Source organism: Equus quagga, chromosome 17 (genome assembly GCF_021613505.1).
Source record: "Equus quagga isolate Etosha38 chromosome 17, UCLA_HA_Equagga_1.0, whole genome shotgun sequence".
NCBI lineage: Eukaryota > Metazoa > Chordata > Mammalia > Perissodactyla > Equidae > Equus > Equus quagga.
Window position 1 is genome coordinate 23,802 of NC_060283.1, and position 22,477 is coordinate 46,278.

The 22,477-nt window shown below is 47.4% G+C and overlaps 1 protein-coding gene across 3 annotated transcripts; it reads right to left on the bottom strand.

Annotated features, from left to right (window-relative positions):
- Positions 1-824: 824 nt before the first annotated feature.
- Positions 825-22,404, bottom strand: SIRT3 (sirtuin 3). 3 transcript variants are annotated; one of them, XM_046643772.1, is made up of 7 exons: positions 22,183-22,404; positions 16,772-16,963; positions 16,440-16,672; positions 14,935-15,035; positions 7,533-7,694; positions 3,046-3,255; positions 825-1,392 (listed from the first exon to the last, which is right to left on the bottom strand). In XM_046643772.1, exons 2-7 carry the CDS (start codon positions 16,816-16,818, stop codon positions 1,372-1,374), a joined length of 774 nt encoding a protein of 257 aa, XP_046499728.1. In that variant the 5' UTR covers positions 16,819-16,963; positions 22,183-22,404; the 3' UTR covers positions 825-1,371. The 3 variants fall into 3 exon arrangements, with proteins under 3 accessions (XP_046499728.1, XP_046499726.1, XP_046499727.1); XM_046643770.1 differs by lacking the exon at positions 22,183-22,404 and adding an exon at positions 21,603-21,817; XM_046643771.1 differs by lacking the exon at positions 22,183-22,404 and adding an exon at positions 20,471-21,582.
- Positions 22,405-22,477: the final 73 nt, after the last annotated feature.

Genomic DNA, 22,477 nt, shown 5'->3' on the forward strand with positions numbered 1-22,477 from the left:
GTGTAAAATCTCAAGCGAAGGCACATTAAGAAGAAATAGGAACTAATTTCATTCTTTTCAGAATTCAACAGTTTTGTCTTTTGTTCTCCTTGAGGAGTGAGGCCACCAGACCCCCTTCTGAAATCTCAGTTAAATCTATTCCAAGTGAGCTCCAGCCTAGGGGTCCAGTAGGAGACAATGCTAGAAAGGAGGGAGTGCACGTGGGGTCACAGCCAGGAGTCAGGAAGGTGTGCCTAGAGGTGCTGTCCACGCAGGGCCTCGGGCAAACCCAGCAGAAGGAACCTGTGCAGGAACAAGAAGCTCACAGCAGGTTCCCCCTGGGCAGCCATGTGTCCTGAGCACGGGTCGGGGAGCCCAGGCAGTGGCGTGGCCTGAGCACGGGTCGGGGAGCCCAGGCAGCAGCGTGGCCTGAGCACGGGTCGGGGAGCCCAGGCAGCGGCGTGGCCTGAGCACGGGTCAGGGAGCCCAGCAGGCAACCGGGAGCCAGCCAAGGTTTGTGAGTAATGCCTTCCGTGCCTTAGAGGCTCAGTCCAGCGGTGTTACTGAAAGAGGGCCTGGTGGGGAGAATGGGGACAAGGAGACGTGGAAAGCTGCTGGAATAGTCTGGAACAGATGAGTTTCTGGGGGAGAGTGACCAGGAGGTGAGAGGTGCTGGGGCCTCTCAGCTGGAAGAGAGGGCACGAGAGTCCTCTCCAGGGTGAATCCAGGGACGGATCACCTCAGTCCTTGGATTATTCCAGTAGAGGGGACACCCATGCACCCCAAGGTCCCCCTTCCACATTCATTGTTAGCACGTGCATTCCCTTTGAGACAAAAAGAAGGGATGCCCAATTTTTCAAATTTATTTCATGCCAGAAATGGAGAAGGAGCTTTCTCTAATTAAAAATAAGCCTTCTAAGGAGACCAACATGCTAGAAGACCCTAGTGCATTGTTTGGGACCGAGGACCACACTTTGGGACGTGACTGGGGCAGCTCAGCCCAAGACTGGGTGTTTCTAACGGACAGATGCTGAGCCTGCCCTTCACATGGAGACCTAGACGCACTACAGCAGATCTGGTCTGGGATTCCAGTCAGTCTGAGTTCAAGAGGGTCAGAATCTTTTGGCATTAGGAGCTTGAGCAGAGTGAAGAGCTAAAACCACCACAGCAAAAAGGCAGCTCCTTTGTACCTGCGACCAGGTTGTCTCCAAGTGTGATCACTACCCTACCTGTCAGCACAGCGCTCACGACCTGGGAAGATGTGCACACGTGCTAGTTCAGCCACAATGTGTAAACCTGCCCAAGCTGTTCTTCAGGCACGAGGTCTCATCAGGAATGGGCTGTGACTCTCCCATGAAACCACTTCTGCTACGAGGGACAGCTGTCACCCTTCTATCTGTCCTGTCCATCGAGCTGGAACACAAAGGGGAGAGGGAATCAGTTATCCAAAAACACCTGGGCAGACCCACAGATCTCAGAGCCTGGATGCAGTTTTATAAAACGGAAGCTTTTCTGCCTCTTTGCAAATTCTGCTGTTGAGCCAAGTAAAGACATGCCAGCAGGGCTGGGCAGAACTGGGTGGCTAAATGGAGGGCCTCAATTAAGTAGCCGATCAAGATGTATGAAGGTCACATGCTCAAGGACATTCACTATTTGGAAAAGTAACTCAGGTTAGACTGTAATTCATCCCTCAGTGTTTATTCTTGGATAACAACTCCTTTTAAATAAATAACCCCCTAAGATCATAACCCACTTGACATAAATTACTATGAAACTAGAAAATAGCACAGGTCAAGCCCTATAGCACTACCTCCAAAGACACCTAAGGGGCTGCTTGACTGGTCTTGCTGTTGAACGGAAACAGGAAGTCAGAGGCAGGCGAAGAGTGCCGTGCAGGCAGCCAGGCGGATCTGACCCGAATCTCTGTTGCCCTGAGAGCAAGGTCTCTGCTTCCATCCTCAATGTGTAAAGCATAAGCCTGCCTCAGTGTTAGCTGGATTCTCTGCTTCCATAAAGTGACTCAGCAACATCATTTGGACATTTGATGGTCTTTATTTCCCCCAACATGAGAGGGAAATGGCACCAACCTACATCTTAGCCCTAAGAGCCAAAGTGGAATGAAAGTCTGGAAATAACAGTGGCAACAATGTCTAATATGTGTGGGAACAGTAAATGCGAAGGCTCATCTCCTTGATAAGCCTTGTATTCTTTGGTTCAATCTGTAGGAACTCAGGCTGCAGCGAGAGGCAGGGGCTTTAGCCATGGAGGTGAGAGGGAAGGGCCCTGAGGCCTGAGGCAGTCACAGCTGGAGGGGGGGTTTCCCAAGATGTCTATCTTGGGGCAACAAGACCCTCGGTTCTGACAACCTGGTGAAATCCCCTTTGGGTGTGTTACACCTGCCTGTAATCGCGACTCTCCTCTCTGAGACGACTAGACTCCAGTGCTCAACGCTGCCTCCTGCAGGAAATAATCCCTCAACTCCCAGCTGCACATGCTGGTTCTCAGGGAAACCACGTTTTCCGTAACTTCACTTGTTTACAGGAGGTTTGAGGTCTGGAGAGTGTCAAGGCTCTTTGGCTTTCTACCCTCCCTAGATTGTGACATGTCAGCGGCTCTCATGCTAATTATTTCCTAAAAGTGTGTGGTGTGGCTCCATCCCACACAAGCGAGAACTTCAGCTTCTCCAAGTTCCTGAGCCTGTATCACCTCAGAGTCATCCCTTGGCCTCAAGCTGTTCAGTGCTGCTTCATTTCAGGGAACACGAGGCTCTGCTGAGGAGCGGTGAGAGCACAGACTCCCGACAGCTCAGCCTGCTGGCCCCTCGTGCCTGCTCCACCGCTGAGAGCAGGCGCTGGGTGCCAGCTTCTCCATCTACACGATGCTACTGAGAATCGCAGCACCCGACTCACAGGCACACAGCCAGCCAGGCAATGCCTGGTGCAGGATTTGCAGCCAACATTAGCTGATCCTGCACTGTCTTAGCCAAATGGCTCCACACCCAGCGGAGCCAGATCCCAGGGCAGTGAAGAAGGCAGGCCCTTGATGACCCTACTCAGCAGTCTGTACCTTTCCAGTTTCCCGCTGGATGAGGTCCTGCATCTCTTCCGTCCAGCCCAGAAGCTCCACCAGCTTTTCCACACCATGTACCACGTCCCCCAGCTGAACCACGTCCCTGCTGCGAGGACGCCACGCCAAGGGCCCCACCAGGTCCCGGTTGATGAGCAGTCGGGGCACCGAGCTCTGCACGGCCTCAGACAAGCTGGCAAAAGGTTCCACCTGGAAAACGTGAGCAGAGTATCCACCCTCTGCACCCCTCAGGACACTTCATGCACAGCCTCTGAGGCCTTGGAGGGACAGCACAGACTGAGGGTAAGGCCTCGGATACAGAGATGACACACCACCCACTTTATTTCTTCCAGTTGCCTTCCTGCTCTTTGGTCTCCATGCCCTTGTTTCCTCCTCCCCTGAGCCTCCCTCTCCTCCTTGTCCTCCTCCAGCTTCTGCGGGTGCTCCTCCCCAGCAATCACACAGTCTTACCTGTCTTCCTCCACCGTCTCCCAGCATGCCACTGACATGTGACACGTCACGCCTGTCTGCTCTCACTTCCTGAGAGCAGTGACCTGGTCCCACAGAGGGAGCCCCTCTGAGGGCTCCTGATGCCCCTGTGACCTGGCGGTTTTCCCACCTCTGCACAGCCTTCACTATCTGGACCTCCAGGGGGCCTAACTCGGGGCTGTGGGCTTCTTCATCCAGCTCTCAAGTGAAATTTTCACTCAAGAGTAGTAATGTAAGAAATGGATAGGTTAATAAATGGTATTGAGACTGGCTCCTTATCTGGGAGGAAAATGCTCAAATCCTGCCTTTCACTGAAAAAAAATCAAGTGAATTAAAGATTTAAATGTAAACAAAATAGGCCTTGAAGAAAAATTAGGGTTTATAAGTAAAGGAGAGGAGGACTTTTTAGGCATAACAGCTGAAGTCAGATAAGACAAGGGAAAATGAGGACATATTTGACTATGTGATGCTATCACACTGTCATCTACACACAACTCCCATGCAGAAAAATAGTTTTTAAACCTTATCACCATAAACAAACTGCAATAACACAACATGTGACAAAAAGTTTATATTGCTAATTGATCAGGTAATTTATAAACATTTTACATAATTTACGAATTTGTATTGCCAACTTGTGAAGAGAAAAAAATAACCCAGTGGAAAATGGGCAAGAGATACAAATATGCAGAGAGAAGCAATATGGTAGTCAATAAACATATGAGAAGATGAATGCCACTCCTCATTACAGAAATGCAAAATCTCTCTCTCACACACACTTGTTACTTTTGACCAGATTTGTAAAAACTTAAAGACAGGTAATATTTGGTAGTGGTGAGGAAATGGGAAAATGGTCAATCACATACTGTTGGTGGCAGTGTAATAGTGTATTTTTCTGGAAAGCAAGTTCTCAATATCTATTTACTACAGAAGTATGCATGAGTATGTAAAAATATATAAACATGGATATTCACTACAACATTATTTATTTTTTTTTGCTGAGGAAGATTAGCCCTGAGCTAACATCTGTGCCCATCTTCCCCTACTTTATATGTGAGTCACAGTGACAGCATGGCTGACAAATGGTGTAGGTCCACTCCTGGGATCCAAACCCGTGAACCCAGGCCACCAAAGTGGAGTGCAGGAACCACTTAACCACTTAACCACCATGCCACAGGGCCAGCCCCACAACATTATCTTTAATATAAAAACTGTATACTATTTATTTTTGCTGTTCATCAATAGGACACTGCTTAAATAAATTTTGGTATAGATCCATAATCCCTTGTCTTAAAACTCTTGGGGCTGGATGTGTTTCATAATTCAGAATATTTCAGATTTGAGAAAACATGATACAGTTTACACCATAATTATGTCACAGCTCAGTGAGATGCAGAGAGCTCCACAATCCAGCACACTGACATTTCTTCCACAGCATGTGAGACAGATAGTCTGTGAGCAACACAACAGGTAGCTGAATGCGACTAGCTCCCTGTTTACAGAGGAGCACTCTGCTTTGGGGCCTCAGGTGGCCCTCACATCCGTAGCTGTAAGGGATGCTGTGGGCATCTACAGGTGGGTCTCTGTGCACAGTGTTGCCCCACTTCTGGTTCAAGATCACCACATCTGTGCACGTACATAGTTGTATAGAGGAGACACCTGAGGCGACATGAGAAAAATGCTAACAATGCTGGTGCGACTAAAGTGATCTTTGCTCTATATATAATGTGTGAATTTTTTTAAAACAAAAACATGGTACTTTTATAATCTGGAAAAAAAGGCTATTTTCATTTCTCTTAAAAAATAAAGAGGCCTGGTGGCCCCAGTGTCCACACCCGGTAGCCAGCACAGGTCAGCACCACATGCCACTGACCACCACGGTTCACTGGCCCCTCTCCCTGCCCCTCCCATGTCCGTCCCCCCATCCAGGCCCAGTGTGGGCACCCCAGATCTGTTCACACTCCAGGCTCTTCCGTCTGCTCACTCTGGCACCCTAGTTCCTACCTCTGCTCCTACCTGGACTCCAGACTTGAAAATCTACCTAACCTGCTGCCCATGTCCACTTGACAGCCCCACACACTCAAATCGGGGTTCCAAGGCCAAACTCCCCTAAACTTCCCACCAGGCTTCTCCATCTCAGGAAATCAGCTCCATCCTCATGGCTGCTGAGGCCACAACCCTGGATCCTGTGGGTGTCCACACTTTCCCATGGACTCCACCTTCACACAGGCCTGGGCCCCAGCACCCTCTCCCGGCTCCACCTGCCACCCACTATCCCACCCACATCACCACCTAAGGGCATCTCCTGGCTCTTCCCGCTCCCACAGTGTCCCCATTCACCACACAGCACCTAGAGGGACAGGCAGTGGGACCATCCCCACCGCTGGCTCCACTTTACTCACTCCACCAGGCCCACAGGCCACTGCTTAGCCATGGGTAATGAGTAAAGAAACCTCAACTAAACTGGATGGGGAAGTCCTGCAGGGAGAGCTCTCACCGCCATCACACATCATCAATTACTCCGAACAAGAAGAGAGGACCTTGCATCTCAGACAGGAAGTCCAACTACTTTACTACTGAAAGAAGATTCTCTCCCCATCCAGCAACAGCCCAGCCAATGAGAACCGCCGCAGATCTGCCAATGAGACGCCGTTGCCTCCCTCAGCTGTTACTCTCCCCCAGTGGAGTTTCCTTTAGAACAGCCCCTCCCCATCCCGCTTTTTCTCTGTAAAAGCAGCTGCCCTGTTCATCCTCCATATTCGGCTATGGTTTGCCAGAGCATGCACATCCTGGATTGCAATTCTTTTGGCTATTCCCGCATAAACTCATTTTGAGGGTAAAGTAACAGGCAAACTTGCTTTTTAGGTTGACAGCTAACACCTTCACCTCCTTCAGCTCTTAGCTCCAGTGTTACCTTCCTAACAAAGCGTACACAAACCAACCAAGCTCATATCACTATGAGTCCCAGCCCCTCCTAGCCTTTCTATCCTACCTGTCATTTTTCCCACAACAGGTACACCACCTAACATACTATATAACTTACTGCAACATCTTACTGTGCCTGCCCAAAGCACTAGGACAGAGCCCAGCACACAGCAGGCAGATTTGCTGAATAAATACACAGTCTTGGGCCTTTGTGGCTGGCCAGGACCCCTGAGTGTAGGTCTTTCTGTCCTTTCTTCCCCCTTGGTGCCTCATCCAATCTGGCAGAGCTCGTTTCAGGGTCTCATTTCTTGCTCTCATCACATCATTTATAAATTTCCTGATTTTCAGATTCAGATGTAGAAGAGCTTCTTGAACATGTCCAGTGGTTGTCTCCCAGGCACCTCAAATACACAGGGCAGAACTGAACTCAGCATCCTCCCCCCAAATTCTTCCTCACTCATAAATGGCCCGAAGCCCTGCAGACCAAACCAGACACCTCCCTCTCCCATCCAAAAAGTGACGCCAGGCTCCAAGTCCAGCCGTTCCCTCTCATTGCCATCTCTCACAGTCATGTGGTCTGACCACCATGCCCTCAGCTCTGCTTTCTTTAGGACCAGCCTCCTGGACATCTGCTCACTTCAATCCCTGCTCCCCAGCAGTCTCTCTCATCCCGAGGATGACCAGCTACGTCCCTGGTTCAATCTCTTCAGGCTTATCACTGCTTCTCCCACAAAATCGGTCTCTGTGATATGACCTGGGAGGCCTGCTCCCACCTCACCTCTCCCACACCCCTTCTGTTCTCCCTTCCCCTCACACACCGTGCCCCACCCACACTTACAGCACCTCCAAAGCTGCACATCCTCCCTTCTCCCTGTTCTCCTGCCCAGCTGCTGCTCCCTAGGCCTAGAACACTTGTGCTTCCTCATCAGTTGAATCCACTCATCTCCCAAAGGTAGAGACCCAGAGTGCTCCCAGAGAACCTGGAGCCACCCCCACCAGCCCCCACCTCCTCTGCCCAGTCCTTCCAGCCTCCTTCCCGCATACTCTGAGCCCCACTGGGCCTTTTGACAAACCTCCAGGGAGGTCCCAAGGATAAGCAGAAGATCTGCCATGGGGAAATCAATCACATGCAGCAAGAACCTCTGGGGCAGCGGCTCCCCAAAGAACACGATGTCTGGTTTCACAATGCCAGTGCAGACTGGGCAGCGGGGGATCCTGTCCACCATCACGTCGGCCTGGGGTAACACAAACAGAAAATGGACCCAAGGAAGATGTTGCAAAACACTTTAAAAGGAAAAGGCAAAAACAAATTCTTATTAAGAAATTTTCAAACATTCACAAAAGCTGAGAGAGCAGTATAATGAGCCCCCATGTACATAATGAACCCAGCTTCAACAATTATTGACATTTTAACAATTTTGTTTCATATAGCTCCCAAAATTTTGGGGAGGTTGGAGTATTTGAAAGCAGATCCTGGACGTCACATGACATATAGCACATCTAACACTGTGCTCTGCACCTGGAGTGGTTATCAAGGACACTCAGCTGCTAAGGAAATACTCAGATTACGCAGTCCCTGGAAGGCACTCTGAAGGCATTTGGCCTACAATAGGCATCATTCAATGAGAAAATCTGTCCCTGATTTTAGCTGAAGTGATCATGATATTGTCTCAGCCCTGGGAGATGTTCAGGTCAGCGTCAACTCACTGGCTGGAGTTATGAGTAACATTTGCCACAAACCATTTCCTTGCAGGCCATGGTAAAGTAGATGCAAATTATGATTATATCCTGCTACACTTGGATTGATGCCGTGGGCTAGATGTTAAAGGAGGAAACCTAAGGAAGAAGACACCTGGTTTTCTAAAATAAATCTTTACAGCTAATGCGATTTGTTTTAGCAGGCTGAACCCAGTAAAAAACAGCAGAAACACTGGACAAAAGAAATGGACTATTCAAAGACTTCCGACATTATCAGATATACATTAAAAACTATATTATGTTTAAATTAAACAAGACAGGATAAAAAAATATAAAAAATAATGTAGTGGATTTGAAAAAGAACCAAATAGAACTTCCGGAAACACAAAGTAAAGTAAGGAAAATTGAAACTTCTTGGAACAGCTTTATTCTCTAAACAAAACAGAGTATTGACAAGCTGGAAAACAGTCCAGAAGAAAGTACACCAAATGCAGCACAAAGAGGAGCAAGGTGGAACACAGAGAAGTGTGACCAAGAACTGTGGGCAAGAGCATGACAAGGTCTAACAGATGTTTAATCAGAGTTCCACAAGGGAGAGGAGAGGAGATGGCAGGGACAAGGAATGTCTGAAGAGATAATGGCTGAGGATTTCTCTAGCAACAATGAAAGATATCAAACCACAGATTCAGAAAGCCTTACAAATTTTAAGCAGAATAAGTAGGTAAGAGGAAATCTATATGGAGACACACCACAGTAAAAGTGCAAAACTCCAAAGACAAAGAGAAGAGTGTTAAAAATATTCAGAGAACAGACAGCAACAAACTGATTCTACAGTTTATATGGAGAGGCAAAAGACCCAGAATAGCCAACACAATATTGAAGGAGAACAAAGTTGGAGGACTGACACTACCTAACTTCAAGACTGGGTAACTTTAAATAAAGGTAAACTATTCTCTATACTATAATGCTGGATACATGTCATTTTAATTTGTCCAGATCTACAGAGTGTACACCACCAGGATGAACTCTAATGTGGACTTTGAGTGACAGATGATGTATCAATGTAGGTTCACTGACTGTAACAAATGTACCACTCTGGTGAGGCTGTGCTATGTGTGTCCGGTGAGTATGTGGAAATTCTTCGTAATTTCCATTCAATTTTGCTGTGAACCTAAAAGTGCTCTAAAAAATAAAGTTTACTAAAAAAAAAAAAGGTATCTTAACCATCCTAAAATTAATATGTAATTTCAACAGACCCAAAATAGCCAAAACAATCTTGAAAAAGAAGAACAAAGTTGGAGGACTCACTCTTCCTGATTTCAAAAGTTATTGCAAAGCTACAGTAATCAAAGCAGTGTGGTTCTGGCATAAAGACAGGCATTATAGCCCATGGAATAGAGAGCCCAGAAATAAACCCTCGCATAAGGTCAATGATTTTCAAAAAGGGTGTCAAGATGATTCAATGGGGAAGGGACAGTCTTCAACAAACGGTGCTGGGAAAACTGGACAGCCACATGGACAAGAATGAGGTGGGCCCTTATCTTACACATACATAAAAACCAACTCAAAAAGCCTAAACATAAGAGTTAAAAACACAGAGAAAAGATTCACAATCTTGCATTTGGCAATGACTTCTTGGATATGACACAAAACCACAGGTAACAAAAAAAAAACCCATAAATTGGACATCAAATTTTAAAACTTTTGTGTGTTAAAGGGCACTATAAACAGAGTGAAAAGGCAACCTGCAGGATGGGAGAAAATATTTGTAAATCCTGTATGTGATAAGGGGTTAATATTCAGAATATATAAAGAACTACAACTCAACAACAAAAACCAAATAACTCAACTAAAAAATGGGCAAAGGACTTGAATAGACATTCCTCCAAAGAAGATATACAAATGACCAATAAGCACATGAAAAGATACTCAATATCACTGATCATTAGGAAAATGCAAATCAAAACCACAACGAAATATCACCTCATACTCATGAGGATGACTACTATCAAAAAAAACACAAAGGGGCTGGACCGGTGGCTGAGTGGTTAAGTTTGCGCACTCTGCTGCAGGTGGCCCAGTGTTTCGTTGGTTCAAATCCTGGGCGCGGACATGGCACTGCTCATCAAACCACGCTGAGGCAGCGTCCCACATACCACAACTAGAAGGACCCACAGCGAAGAATATACAACTGTGTACTGGGGGGCTTTGGGGAGAAAAAGGAAAAAAATAAAATCTTTAAAAAAAACAACACACAAAATAACAAGTGTTGGCAAGGACGCAAAGAAATTGGAACCCTGATGCATTGCTGGTGGGAATGTAAAATGGTGCAGTCACTATGGAAAACAGTATGGCAATTCCTCAAAAAATTAAAATAGAATTATCATATGATCCAGCAATTCCACGTTTTTTTTGTATGCTTTTTTGGTGAGGAAGATTGGCCCTAAGCTAACATCTGTTGCTAATCTTCCTCTTTTTTTCCTCCCTAAAGCCCCAGTACATAGTTGTATATCCTAGTTGTAGGTCATTCTAGTTCTTCTATGTGGGACACCACCACAGCATGGCTTGATGAGTGGTGTGTAGGTCCGTGCCCGGGATCCAAATCGGCAAACCCCAGGCTGCCAAAGCAGAGTATACGAACTTAACCATTCAGCCATGGGGCCAGCCCCCTCCACTTCTTGCTATATACCCAAAAGAACTGAAAGCAGGAACTCAAACAGATATTTGTATGCTCATGTTCATAGCAGCATTATACACGATAGCCAAAAGGCAGAAGCAACCCAAGTGCCCATCAACAGATGAATGAACAAACAGAATGTGGTATATGTTAAAATGGAGTCTTACTACACCTTAAAAAGGACAGAAATTCTGCGGTATGCTACAAAATGGATGAACCTTGAGAATATTATGCTAAGTCACAAAAACAATAAAATATTGTGTGATTGCACTTATATGAGATACCTAGAATAGTCCAATTCACTGAGATGGAAAGTATACTGGCAGTAACCACAGGCTGAGGGAGGGGAGAGACATAAGTTGTGCTTAATGGGAATAGAGTTTCAATTTGGGATGATGAAAAAAGTTCTGGAAATGGATTGTGGTGATGACTGCACAACAATGTGAATGTACTTAGTGCCACTGAACTGTGCACTTAAAAATGGTTAAAACAGGGGCCGGCCCAGTGGTATGGTGGTTAAGTGCGCACCTTTCGCTTCGGCAACCTGGGGTTCACCGGTTCGGATCCTGGGTGCAGACACGGCACCGCTTGGCAAGCCATGCTGTTGTAGGCATCCCACATATAAAGTAGAAGAAAATGGGCACGGATGTTAGCTCAGGGCCAGACTTCCCCAGCAAAAAGAGGAGGATTGGCAGCAGATGTTAGCTCAGGGCTAATCTTCCTCAAAAGAAAAAAGGTTAAAACAATAAATTTTATGTTCTATATATTTTACAACAATAAAAATAATTTTTAAAAAGAGTATTTCAAATGTGAAAACAAATGTATGTGGTAATTTTAGGATTCCCACTAAAAGATTAGAAGCAAGTATATACTTCCCAAGCTCATACAGTGGAAAAAAAATGGAATGACTAAAAAGCTGGGAAAAATAGAGAGCACAAAACAAGATGGTAAACTTAAATACAAATATTTCATTAATTACATTAATGTAAGTGGATAAATCCTCAGTTAAAAAAAATTATCAGACTGGGTTAAAATATAGAACCTAACTATATGCTTTACAGAATAACATATCTAAAACATAAGAATATGGAAAGACTAAAAGCGGACACATGACAAAGACACCCCAGCAAATACTACACAAAAGAAAGCTGACATTGCCAAAGAAGGACTTTCGGGTCAAAGTAATTTTTAGAGATAGAGGAGGATAAGACAATGGTACATTTGAATGTACCTCAATTACTTAATCTCAAGATACATAAAGGAAATATTGACAGAAATACAAGTAAAAATAAATAAATCCACAGAGTGGGACATTTTTACACAATTCTCTTAGAATAACCAAAAAGCAGATAATGATATATAAAAGATTTGAACAGAATTAAACTTGATCTGGCCATACGTGCAGAACAAACCTTCAACCATTGCAGAATGCTCTTTCTTCTCAAGTACATTCTGAACATTTACAAAATTGGATCATATATGAGGCCGTAAACCAAATCTCAACACATTTCACAGGTCTCAGATCCAACAGCAAGGACAAAAGAGAACTCGAATGCTGGGAGAGGAGAGTAGGGAAACGTGAACTGCTTGTAAAGTGAAGGATCTTTTATCATTGCAGAATGGCAGGACTTAAAGAACGCGGCTGTATCACTTTTGGCTGGTGGCCAGGGAAATTCACATGTCTCCTTATGGATAAGACTGGAGCAGGGATAATCAATGCAGGTAGACTTCACAGGGCAGGACCTCACAGAAGGAGAGGCGGTGGGCAGGGGCAGTGACCCCCTAGGCCCCCTTAGCTGGAGCCCCGCCCTGGAAGGGGCCTGTTCCAGCCCAGCCCTGGCTCAGGCCCCATGCACCTCCCTGGGATCTCCATTATGAACCTTCCAACCCGACCCAGGAAGACTCTAGTCCTGTGGGAAGCTTTGAGTTCTCTGAAAGATGGTTGTATCATTTAAAAAGAGCAGTTTCACCCTTTTTTATTCTGACGTTTCAGAAAGAAACAGAAGTGGGAGATAAGGGGGTTGGAGCGATTACAGTAATGTGGCTAGTTCCCAAAGGTCTACCAGAGCCGGCTCTCAATTTGTATTTAAAAAAAGTCTCCCAACTTGTTTGATTTTTTAAAAAGAAAGGAAAAAAAGCTTCATCCTTATTCATAGTGTCCACCACCTGTTCTCTGAAGATTCTGAAACTTACACTTGCTGCCCACACCTCTTTCCTGAGCTCCGGATCCCCCAGACTGGTGCACCCAGAGGACCCGTGCCCAGGACATCTTCATAGAGCCCTTCCTCCCCCACCTCCAGTCAGCCCTAAGGCATCATTAATTCTGCCCCCTGGGCCTCCTCAAGTCATCCTCTTCTTTCTCCACTGCCCTGCTCAGCCCAGACCCTCACTATCTCTCACTCAAATTTCCTGAAAAGCCTGTTGTGAAAATAAAGGGAGCCTCCTTTAAAATGGAGTCGGGGAGCACTTACACAGCACCACTTGCCATACCTCACACTCCCTGACAGGAGGAAGCTCGGCTGGAGGAGGGAAGATTTTCTCCTTGCCCAGCAACAGCCCAGCCAATGAGAAGCCGTCACCACCTGAACTCTCACTCTCCTCCAAAGGACTTTTGCTCAGCACAGCCCCTCCCAACTTTCTCTTCTCCTCTTTAAAAGCAAGCCCCTCTCCTTTGCTCTCTGTACTTGCCTGTGGTTTGCCATAGTTTGCGTGTCTCGAATTGCAATTCCTCTGCTATTATCAAATAAACTAATTTTGCTGGTAAAATAACTCGCTATTTTATTTTTAAGGTCAACATCCTCCCCACAGTAGAACTATTCACAATAGCAAAAAGGTGAAACAACCTAAATTGTGGTGCACATATACAATGGAATACTATTAGCCATAAAAGGGTATAACACACAGTAGTGCCCCCTTACCCACAGAGGATACCCAAGACCCCCAGTGGATGCCTGATACCACGCAAAGTACCAAACCCTACAGTAGTCCCCACTTATCCATGGTTTCAGTCACCAGCGGTCAACCATGGTCCACAGGTAACTGAAACCATGGGAAGCAAAACCGGAACAAGGGGGGACTCCTGTGCTGATACATGCTACCACACGGACAAACCATGAAAACATGACGCTAAGTGAAAGAAGCCAGACACACAAAGTCATCTATTGTAAGAGTCCATTTACATGAGATGTCCAGCAGAGACAAATCCACAGAGACAGAAAGCTGACTGCTGGTTGCCAGGGGCTGGGGGAGGAGGGAATAGGGTTGACTAATTAGTGGGTATGGAGTTTTCTTTGGGGGTGATGCAAACGTTTTGGAATTAGACAGAGGTGGTGGTTGCACAACATTGTAAATGCACTAAATGCCAATGAATTGTACACTTTAAAATGGCTAATTTTACATTATGTGAATATCACCTCAGTAAAACATAAAAGACAGGGTCCTGCGCCACTGGGTCCTGTGACACTTCAGAGGCTCATCTTTACTAAGATTTTCCACTCTATCCTATTCTACTTAAAAAAAAATCCATCTTACAGAAGTATCTGCAGAAGTACATGGGGGTATAAACATGGGTATCATTGCTGTATTATTTTCAGTAGTAGAAATTACAAAATCAAACACTATCGCACAACGTGAATGGCTAAGGTAATACTCTCTAGTTACTACAAAGAGTGAGCAGAGCTGCTGTTACGGACACAAGATATCCATGCAATTTTGCTCAGTAACAAAGCAAGTTGTAGAATATTAAGCTGAATGATCCCATTACTGAAAAAAAATTGTAACTGTGTGTGGGTGATGTTACATAGATATTTACATGTATGTTTACATATACATCTTTTTTTTAAAGGCCTGTAACATTAGACACCAACCTCTTAAAAATGGGCTCTAAGAGCTGGTTGGAGCGAGACCCATTTCCCACATATTTTCTGTGCTGCCCTAACTTACAAGCTTGTATTACTTTTCTAACTTAAAAACAAAGAAAAATATTTCCACATTATTACGGTTCGGTTGTCCTTTGACAGGATGCTTATAAAATACCACTTTTCCATGTCACTCCCACTGTGAAGTGCAGAAGGGAAAGGACCGACAGTGAGACGACTCACCCAGAAGTCCTCTCCTGGGGAGGGTGTTCGGCAGACAGCGCAGGTGGCAGAGGCAAAGGATCCGTGTGCTTCAATCAGCTTTGAGGCAGGGATGCCAGACGCTGAAATTCAAACCAAAGCTGAGTGCTGCTGCCTCCCAGGGGGATGCACAGCCCCAGACCACGACCTCTGGGCTTGGCAGAGCCCCAGGAAGAGTCACAGCCCTCAGGGGTAGCCTGATGTCCCTGCCTCATCACCCACTGACCAGAATAAGCACAGGGACGAGGGTCCCAGCTGGAGCCAAATCACAGTTAAAACAAAGCCTGTCAAAACACAGTACAAAAAATTTGATGTAAGTTCAGATAAAATGATATCCTATACCTAGGAAAACATTTTCTATTCTACAGGTGCCAAATAAAAGTGAGAAAACAATATAAATACAATAAATTTCCAAAGAATTGTGGGAAAACAGACAAAAGGTAACTTACCATGAAAGTTCTCTGTTACCACTGTCAGCTTCTGAAAGGCTGTGGGTGGACAGACACAGTCCCAACTGCAGGAGGCGTCCCACCATGTCCCCATTATTGTCCTAACTCTGCTTATGCTGAAGCCCAGAGCCAGATGCTCCCGCCTTCCCACAGGCCTGCCCTGCTGCATCTCCAGGAGGGGAGATCGTCCCCATGGGGCATCCACTGCTGCTTATGTGATTCCAAGCTGTGGAATCCTTCTAGCAAGGAAACGTTCTCCTGGGATCAAGTGAGTCCTCTTTTCAAATCATAAGACATGGCAGCCTGGCCGAGCTGCTGCTGGCTTGTGGAGAGTGGACCGGCAAAACCCGCCAGCATCACTCATGTAAGAAAAACGCCCCAGCAACTGCTTCTCTAAGTACATGGCCAGAGGCCAGGATAGTCTGTGAATCACTGGTTATGGCCACCATCTGGACACAGTCAAGAAATCACCATACATCAAGTTTCATAATACTAAGGAATTATTACTGATTTTTTTGTGTGATGATATTGTAGTTATGTTTTAAAAGTCTTTATCTTCTAGAGATACCCACTGATGTATTTATAGATTAAATGTATTATGTGAGGGGTTTGCTTCAAAATAATCTAGGGTGAGAGAGGAGGTAGGGGGAGGACTCAGATAAACAAGGACTGGCCGTGATGAGGACACGAGAGTGCATTACATTCTTCTCTTTATTTTTGTGTGCTCGAAAAATTCCATAATAAAATTTTTAAAAAAGAAGTCATCATATCAGATTAGCAAAACTAGAAGCTCTTGATGCCACCTTAATTCTACCCAAAGCTTACAGCCCGACAGGCACACTGGGAAAATGGGTGAACCAATGAAGTCCCAACAGGGACCCTTAAACACACAGCAGATGCTTTTATGGAGAACAAAAGCATGACTAGTTGGCTCAAAATCAGTCACAGGATAGGATATAAGCACTAGGCCTCAGCCCTGCAGAAAGAGGCGCCCGTGCCTTCCCCGCGGGGGAGGAGCGAGGTGAATGGAGAGCTCACCTCTCTCGAGCCCATCGATGTTCTGCGTGTAGAGCCGCAGGAGCAGCCCCTTCTCATGCAGCAGTCGGAAGAAGTAGTGAGTGACGTTGGGCCTATAGTTCCCAGGGTACAGTTCCTTGGCCAAAGCGAAAAAGGGCTTGGGGTTGTGAAAGAAAAACTCGAGTTCAAAGATGGCCTCGGGGTACGGGATGTCATACTGCTGGAGGTTGCTGTAGAGGCCACTCCCAGGAGACCTGCAAAGAGAAGCAGGAGGCTCTTAGTCCTTCAGAGAGAGCGGGGAAATGAAGTAAACCAGGGGTGGCCCAGGAGGAGTGAGGGGACCCCAGGGCTACCTGAAGTCTGGAACGCCGCTGGGGGTGCTGATGCCGGCCCCCACCATGACCACCACCCTCTGGCAGGCTCTGGTTCGAATCAGCTCAGCCACATCCTGCAGCAAAAGCTTCTCCTTCCTACTGTTGCCTCCACTTCCAAAGATGCTTGAAGCACCAGCAGAAAAAGATATGGGCCTTCTTCCACCTGTAATGCTGACAGAGAAAGGAGAGTGCCAGGTAACCAACAACTATCAAGCTCATGCTAGTGAAAATGAGCACTGTCTGCCCTTCCACCATCCCCACCACTGAGAATGACCATACGCTTCTCTCCTGTCCCTGGAAATGACTATCCTTCTCATCATGGATGACTATGGGCTAAAATAGAAAGCAGTCTCAACTCAGAAATCAAGACTTATTTGGGAGCAAAAAATTCAGGTTAACGGGAACTGTGCAAATAAGGAAAGTATCATTCCAGAATTCCTGTTATCAAAGGCCAGTGCTGAGAGAATAGGGTTCCACAACAAAAGCTCGAGCCAGAGCCAAGAGCATCCCTTCGTGGGGCTCTGGGCACACTCTTTGCAAGGCCATACACCCTAACACACCTGGGACGTGACAAATACCGTGACATTTAAAGAAAGGTAAACATCTCAGGCTTTACACCAAATATTATCAAGATGAAAAGTGGGCTCTAGAGACCATTCCAGAAAGAAACATTCATACCCTGAAAGCTAGGGGTTCAAAGTGCTGCAGAGACTTCAGCTTCAATGTTCACAGCCATGTAGGGGGCTGCTCATAGTATGAGGCAGCCAAACAATCACACAGCCAAGGCAAGGCCATAGGAGACCGCAGCTCAGGGCTGTCTCTTCAAAGCTCCAGAAAGCTTCTCAGGTCTCTCCAGAAGCCAAGAGCTGAGACACTCACAACAAGATTCAGTGTTAGGAGTCTGAGATGGTCTTCCACAGGAAAAAAGAGCCAGACCACAATAAACCAGTTACAGGCTTCAGTGAGGCCTCTGGACCCAATAAATGACTCGACGCCCAGGAAAGCCACAGGAAGAAACAAAAGCAATAAAAATCACACAAAGCCCAGAGAAGCCCCTGAAAACGTCCCCCTGAAGCTGCAGCCATGGGAGGCATGTGGCACTAGAGCTTCACATGGGCCTGGAGGCCTCCTGAGTATACAGGTTTTCTCTCAGGCCCCTGCTGGGCATCGCACCAAGCTGCATAACCTCTTCATCTCCTAGTATCATGCTGGTGACTCACCTAGAGTCCAGGACCACCATCCCCCACTGCACAGGGTGCCTTCCTCACACCCCAAGGGCTGGTGGCTACCACGTCCATCCTTCCAGGAGAAGGCCCTTGATGACCCTCCCCCAGGACATCTCTGACGTCGGTATAGTGACCCCTCCACCCTGACAGGAAAAGAGATTCAACCAACTGAACTGATGACCCTCCCCAAATGAATGATGACTCTAAAGTGAATACAGGCATAAAAACAGGAAACTGAGAGTATTTCTTTCACTCACAGGCACCCTAAAAGCACATCCTTAGACATACATAAGGACAACCCAGAGCTTATCTCCTGGGAGTATGAGCGAACTCCCTCTCCTGTTTGCTCTCTTTCGGTTTTTCCTTTGCTCCTTGCAAAATGAACACTGCAGGATTCCTGCACAGATAGGTCCACTTTACACACTGTTGCTGGGTTTTCCCTGAAGCTCTCTGCTCCCCACGGGACCCCAACATACCCCACCCCAGTGACAGTTTCAACCCCCACTACTCCCTCTCATATACCCCTCCTCTCAGCCAAACAAAAGGACTCCCTGGTTCTTGTGTATGTCCTAAACCCAGCTCCCTCTGCCTGAAAAGACCTTTCTCCACCTCAGTATCTCCAAATCTCCTGGAGTCAAGGCCAGGGTCAAATGCTACCTCCTTCATGAAGCCACTGCTGAACCCCAGTGAGAAGTCACTTAGCCCTCCTCCAAAAGCTGACAGTATCGGCTCATTTTAGGGTGCCTGTCACCCCTGCCACACGGCCTCTCACATTCAACTCTGGGGTCAGCAATGGTGCAATTCAGGGACTTGCTTGCAACTCACAGACCACTTGCATGCTTCTGTGTTGTTGTCTCTCCTGCCAGCCAAAGCATCATCTTGGTTTTCAAAAAAAACAGGCCTCTGAAAGATGTGTAATGAGAAAGGGGAACATGACAAGGGAAGATGGATGTGTAGGGCTGAGGGCTCCAAAGGAGAGTCCTAGCTCGCTGCCTGCCTCATCAAGTCACTCAAACACCCCGAGCCTCAGCTGCCAAAGCCAAAAGCAAGGGACAAGAGATGATTCTTGCAGTCTTGTCTGAAAAGATCTGTAACAGTAAACCTCTCAGCAAAGAGTACAGGAAATACACGCAGCAGGGGAAACAACGGCCCGCTCCTACCTACACTCCTGTGGAGATGCCCAAAGACTCTGAAGAAAGTTCTGCTGCCCCAAAGACTTGCATAAAAGCACGTGTCAAGGCAGCTCTTCTGAGTGACTTCACTCTTCTGAGTGAAGTCACTGAAATCTCCAAAGGGGGTTCTCTAATGAAAACTGGTCAGGCGGTCAGGAAGGAAAAGAGAAGACTCTGGCTCCAACTACAGCTATTAAATATCCCTCTTCACTCAGCATTAACAACATCTATTCACCAAAGGTCCTCACCCAAACATTTACCAACCCCCGCGTCTAAATGCAAATTACTATGAGAAATACAAAAGAAATGAGAGGGAAGTTGTGATATTGTGATTTATAACAAATTTATATTTTGATTTTCATCTCCAAACCCCTGGAATTTCCTGAGCAACAAGAGCACTGGGAGCATCTTTTGTTATAATATTTGGTCTTAAATCCTCGGTTCCTGAAATCACTTCAGAGCCGTGAAGGTGACATGGGTGTCCGTTATTCATAACAAGCCCCTTTTCACCACAACTGGATTTCTGTTAATGAGGTGACTTCCGCAAATCCCCTAAGGATGAGGGCTGGTGGCCAGGGGAACAAATCGTGATTGGAGGGTTGGTGCCTCCATAAAACCCAAATGGAGGGGGGTTCAGAGAGCATCCAGGTTGGTGGACCAGAACGCCAGGCCAGTGCCAGGTCCTGGGGGCCCAAACTCCCAGGGACAGAAGCTCCTGCATTTGGGACCCTTCCAGACCTCACCCTAAGTATCTCTTCATCTGGCTGTCCATTCATATCTCCTAACATGCTTTGTAGTAAACTGGTGATCTAGTAAGTGAACTGGCTTCCTGAGTTCTGTGAGCCGCTCCAGCAAATTCATCCAACCTGAGGCAGGGTGGTGTGAACCTCTCGACTATAACAAGCACAGGTGGTAATCTGAATTTGCATGTGAAATGGAAGCAGTCTTGTGGGACTGGGACCTTGTGGAACTGTGGGGAGCTGGTGCTATCTCCAGTTCAATAGCGTCAGAATTGAGTTAAATTTGTGGGACACCTTGTCAGTGTCTGCAGAAAACTGGAGAACTGCTTGGTGGTGTTGAAAAAAACACATATTATAGAAGTTATTGCCATTGTGGCATGCCTACTGAGTGCAAAGTGTTACTCAGGGTACTTGTGTAATTCACATCTACATGAGTAACACCTTTGCCACTAAAAAACACATGGACAAGTTTTTAACAAATGTCTAGAATGTACTTAAGGTGTAGAACTTCAAGTATATGCCACATGGAATTAGACTTACCGGAAGTAGGGGGACCCTGAGGAGCAAGCATGGGTGCCACCTGGGAAACTGAAACAGGACGATTTCATACAAGAACCCCAAAATCAAAATGGCAGAACTCCCAAACTGCAGAAAACCTGTGCCAACAATCTCCTGTTTGGGGCAGTGGTAGATTTGTTTAATGATGGCTGGCAGTCCCTGGAACAGCACCTGGCAGATCAGGTCGCTATTCAGCCACGTCCCACGCACACAACTGCCTGAGATTATGGGCTGGAATGAACTCCAGCACAGCAAGTGTCTGTCCATTCCCTGCTCTACCCTCAGCGCCTGGAACAGAGTCTGTACAGAATAAGAGTTCAATAACGGTTTCCCGGATGAACGGAGGACTCCTCTATCTCTTTATTAAACTCTTCAACAATATCTTAGCAGCTGTGCAAGATGGCATCAAATGAATATATTAAACACTCATCCATTATCGGGCATTTAAGTTAGTTTCCTAAAAACTATGATTAACAACTATGGGCCTGAAGATTTTTCCGTATGTAAGCCCAATTCCTAGGCAAGGATTCCAAAATCTGCAATTACTGTCTAGAGGGTATCAACACGTACTGGTGGGGACACTAAAAATGTATATACCTCTGGACCCAGGAGTTCCACTACTAAGAATTTATCCCCAAAGTGGGGTACAAATAAGATTATTCACAGCAGCATTACTTGCAATAACTAAAGATTAGAAACTACTTCACTAAGAGAACGGTTACTTTATGAAGCATCACTACAAGGGAATTCCACAGGTCAAAATAAAAGACTGGAAAAGCACTCAGGTTTTCAAACGGAGTAACCCCAAGACAAATTGTTACGTAAGAAGGCGAAGTACCGAAAACAATCCAATTAAAAAGGTGGCGGGCCAGGAACGAACAGGCGAGCACGGCTCGCACGCGCCCAAAACGCCCGCGAGGAAAATCACGACCCCCCCGGCGCCGCAGCCTGGGAACCTGAGCCACCCCTCCGACCAGCCAGCTCGGGCTCCGGCCGTACCGCCCGCGGGAGCCCGCGCCTCCGGGTTGTGGGCACCGGCCGGCGCGGCGTCAAGGCCGTGCGTCTCCGCGCTTGGCCCCCCGCCCCGGCCCCGCGGAGACCACCCGGGACGAACCGAGGCTGCTGGGCCCAGGCCCGTTCACCTCCCGGGCCCAGGAGCTTGAGCGCGGCAACCACACGCCGAGGACCCAGCGCCATGCTCCTCCGGGGGCCGTAGGCGAGCGCACCCCCGACGCTCACACGCCCGCCCCGCGCGCTTGCCCGGCTCCGCGCGCCTTCGCTACACCCAGGTCACGCTGGCCCTTGCCACGACCCCGTGAGTCCGCGCCACGCCTTCGTCCCGCCTCATCACGCTTGCCCCCGCCCCGCGCGCCCTCGCCCCGCCTCCATCACGCTTGCTCCGCCCCATCACCCTTGTCCCAACCCCGCGCGCCCCCGCCCCCGCAAGCCCTCGCTCCGCCCCATCAAGCTTGCCCCGCCCCCGCGCGCCCTCGCCCCGCCCCCATTACGCTTGCCCCGCCCCCGCCCCGCGCCTCGCTCCCGCGCGCCGGGAGCAGATTGGTTCCATAGTCGCCTGAGCTGCCGTCTCTCGCCCCAGAAACCAAACTGGGACCTTGCATTTCTGTCCTGCACTCCCACTTTTTTTCAATCGGGATGGTGATCGTGATGATAACTAACACTTTCTGAGCACTTACGATGGACAGGCATCACATTTACACTTAGTCCTGGCAAGACGCTACCAGAAGGTGCTATTAGTATAATGCCCGCTTAAGCTTGAAAAGCGGGTCACAAAGGCCAAGGCCACACAGCCAGTCGATGGCCAGCTGACCCCAGGCGCCCATCCTCTCCAACGCCTCAAAGGCACAGCCAGCTGCGCGGGAAATCCGGTACAGACCCGGCAGAGAATTTCGTCAAAGCACAGAGATGCGGTTACCCTGACAACCAGCCGGGGCCCGAGGCCGCGGACGGCGCTCCCGGCCTGCCCCGCGC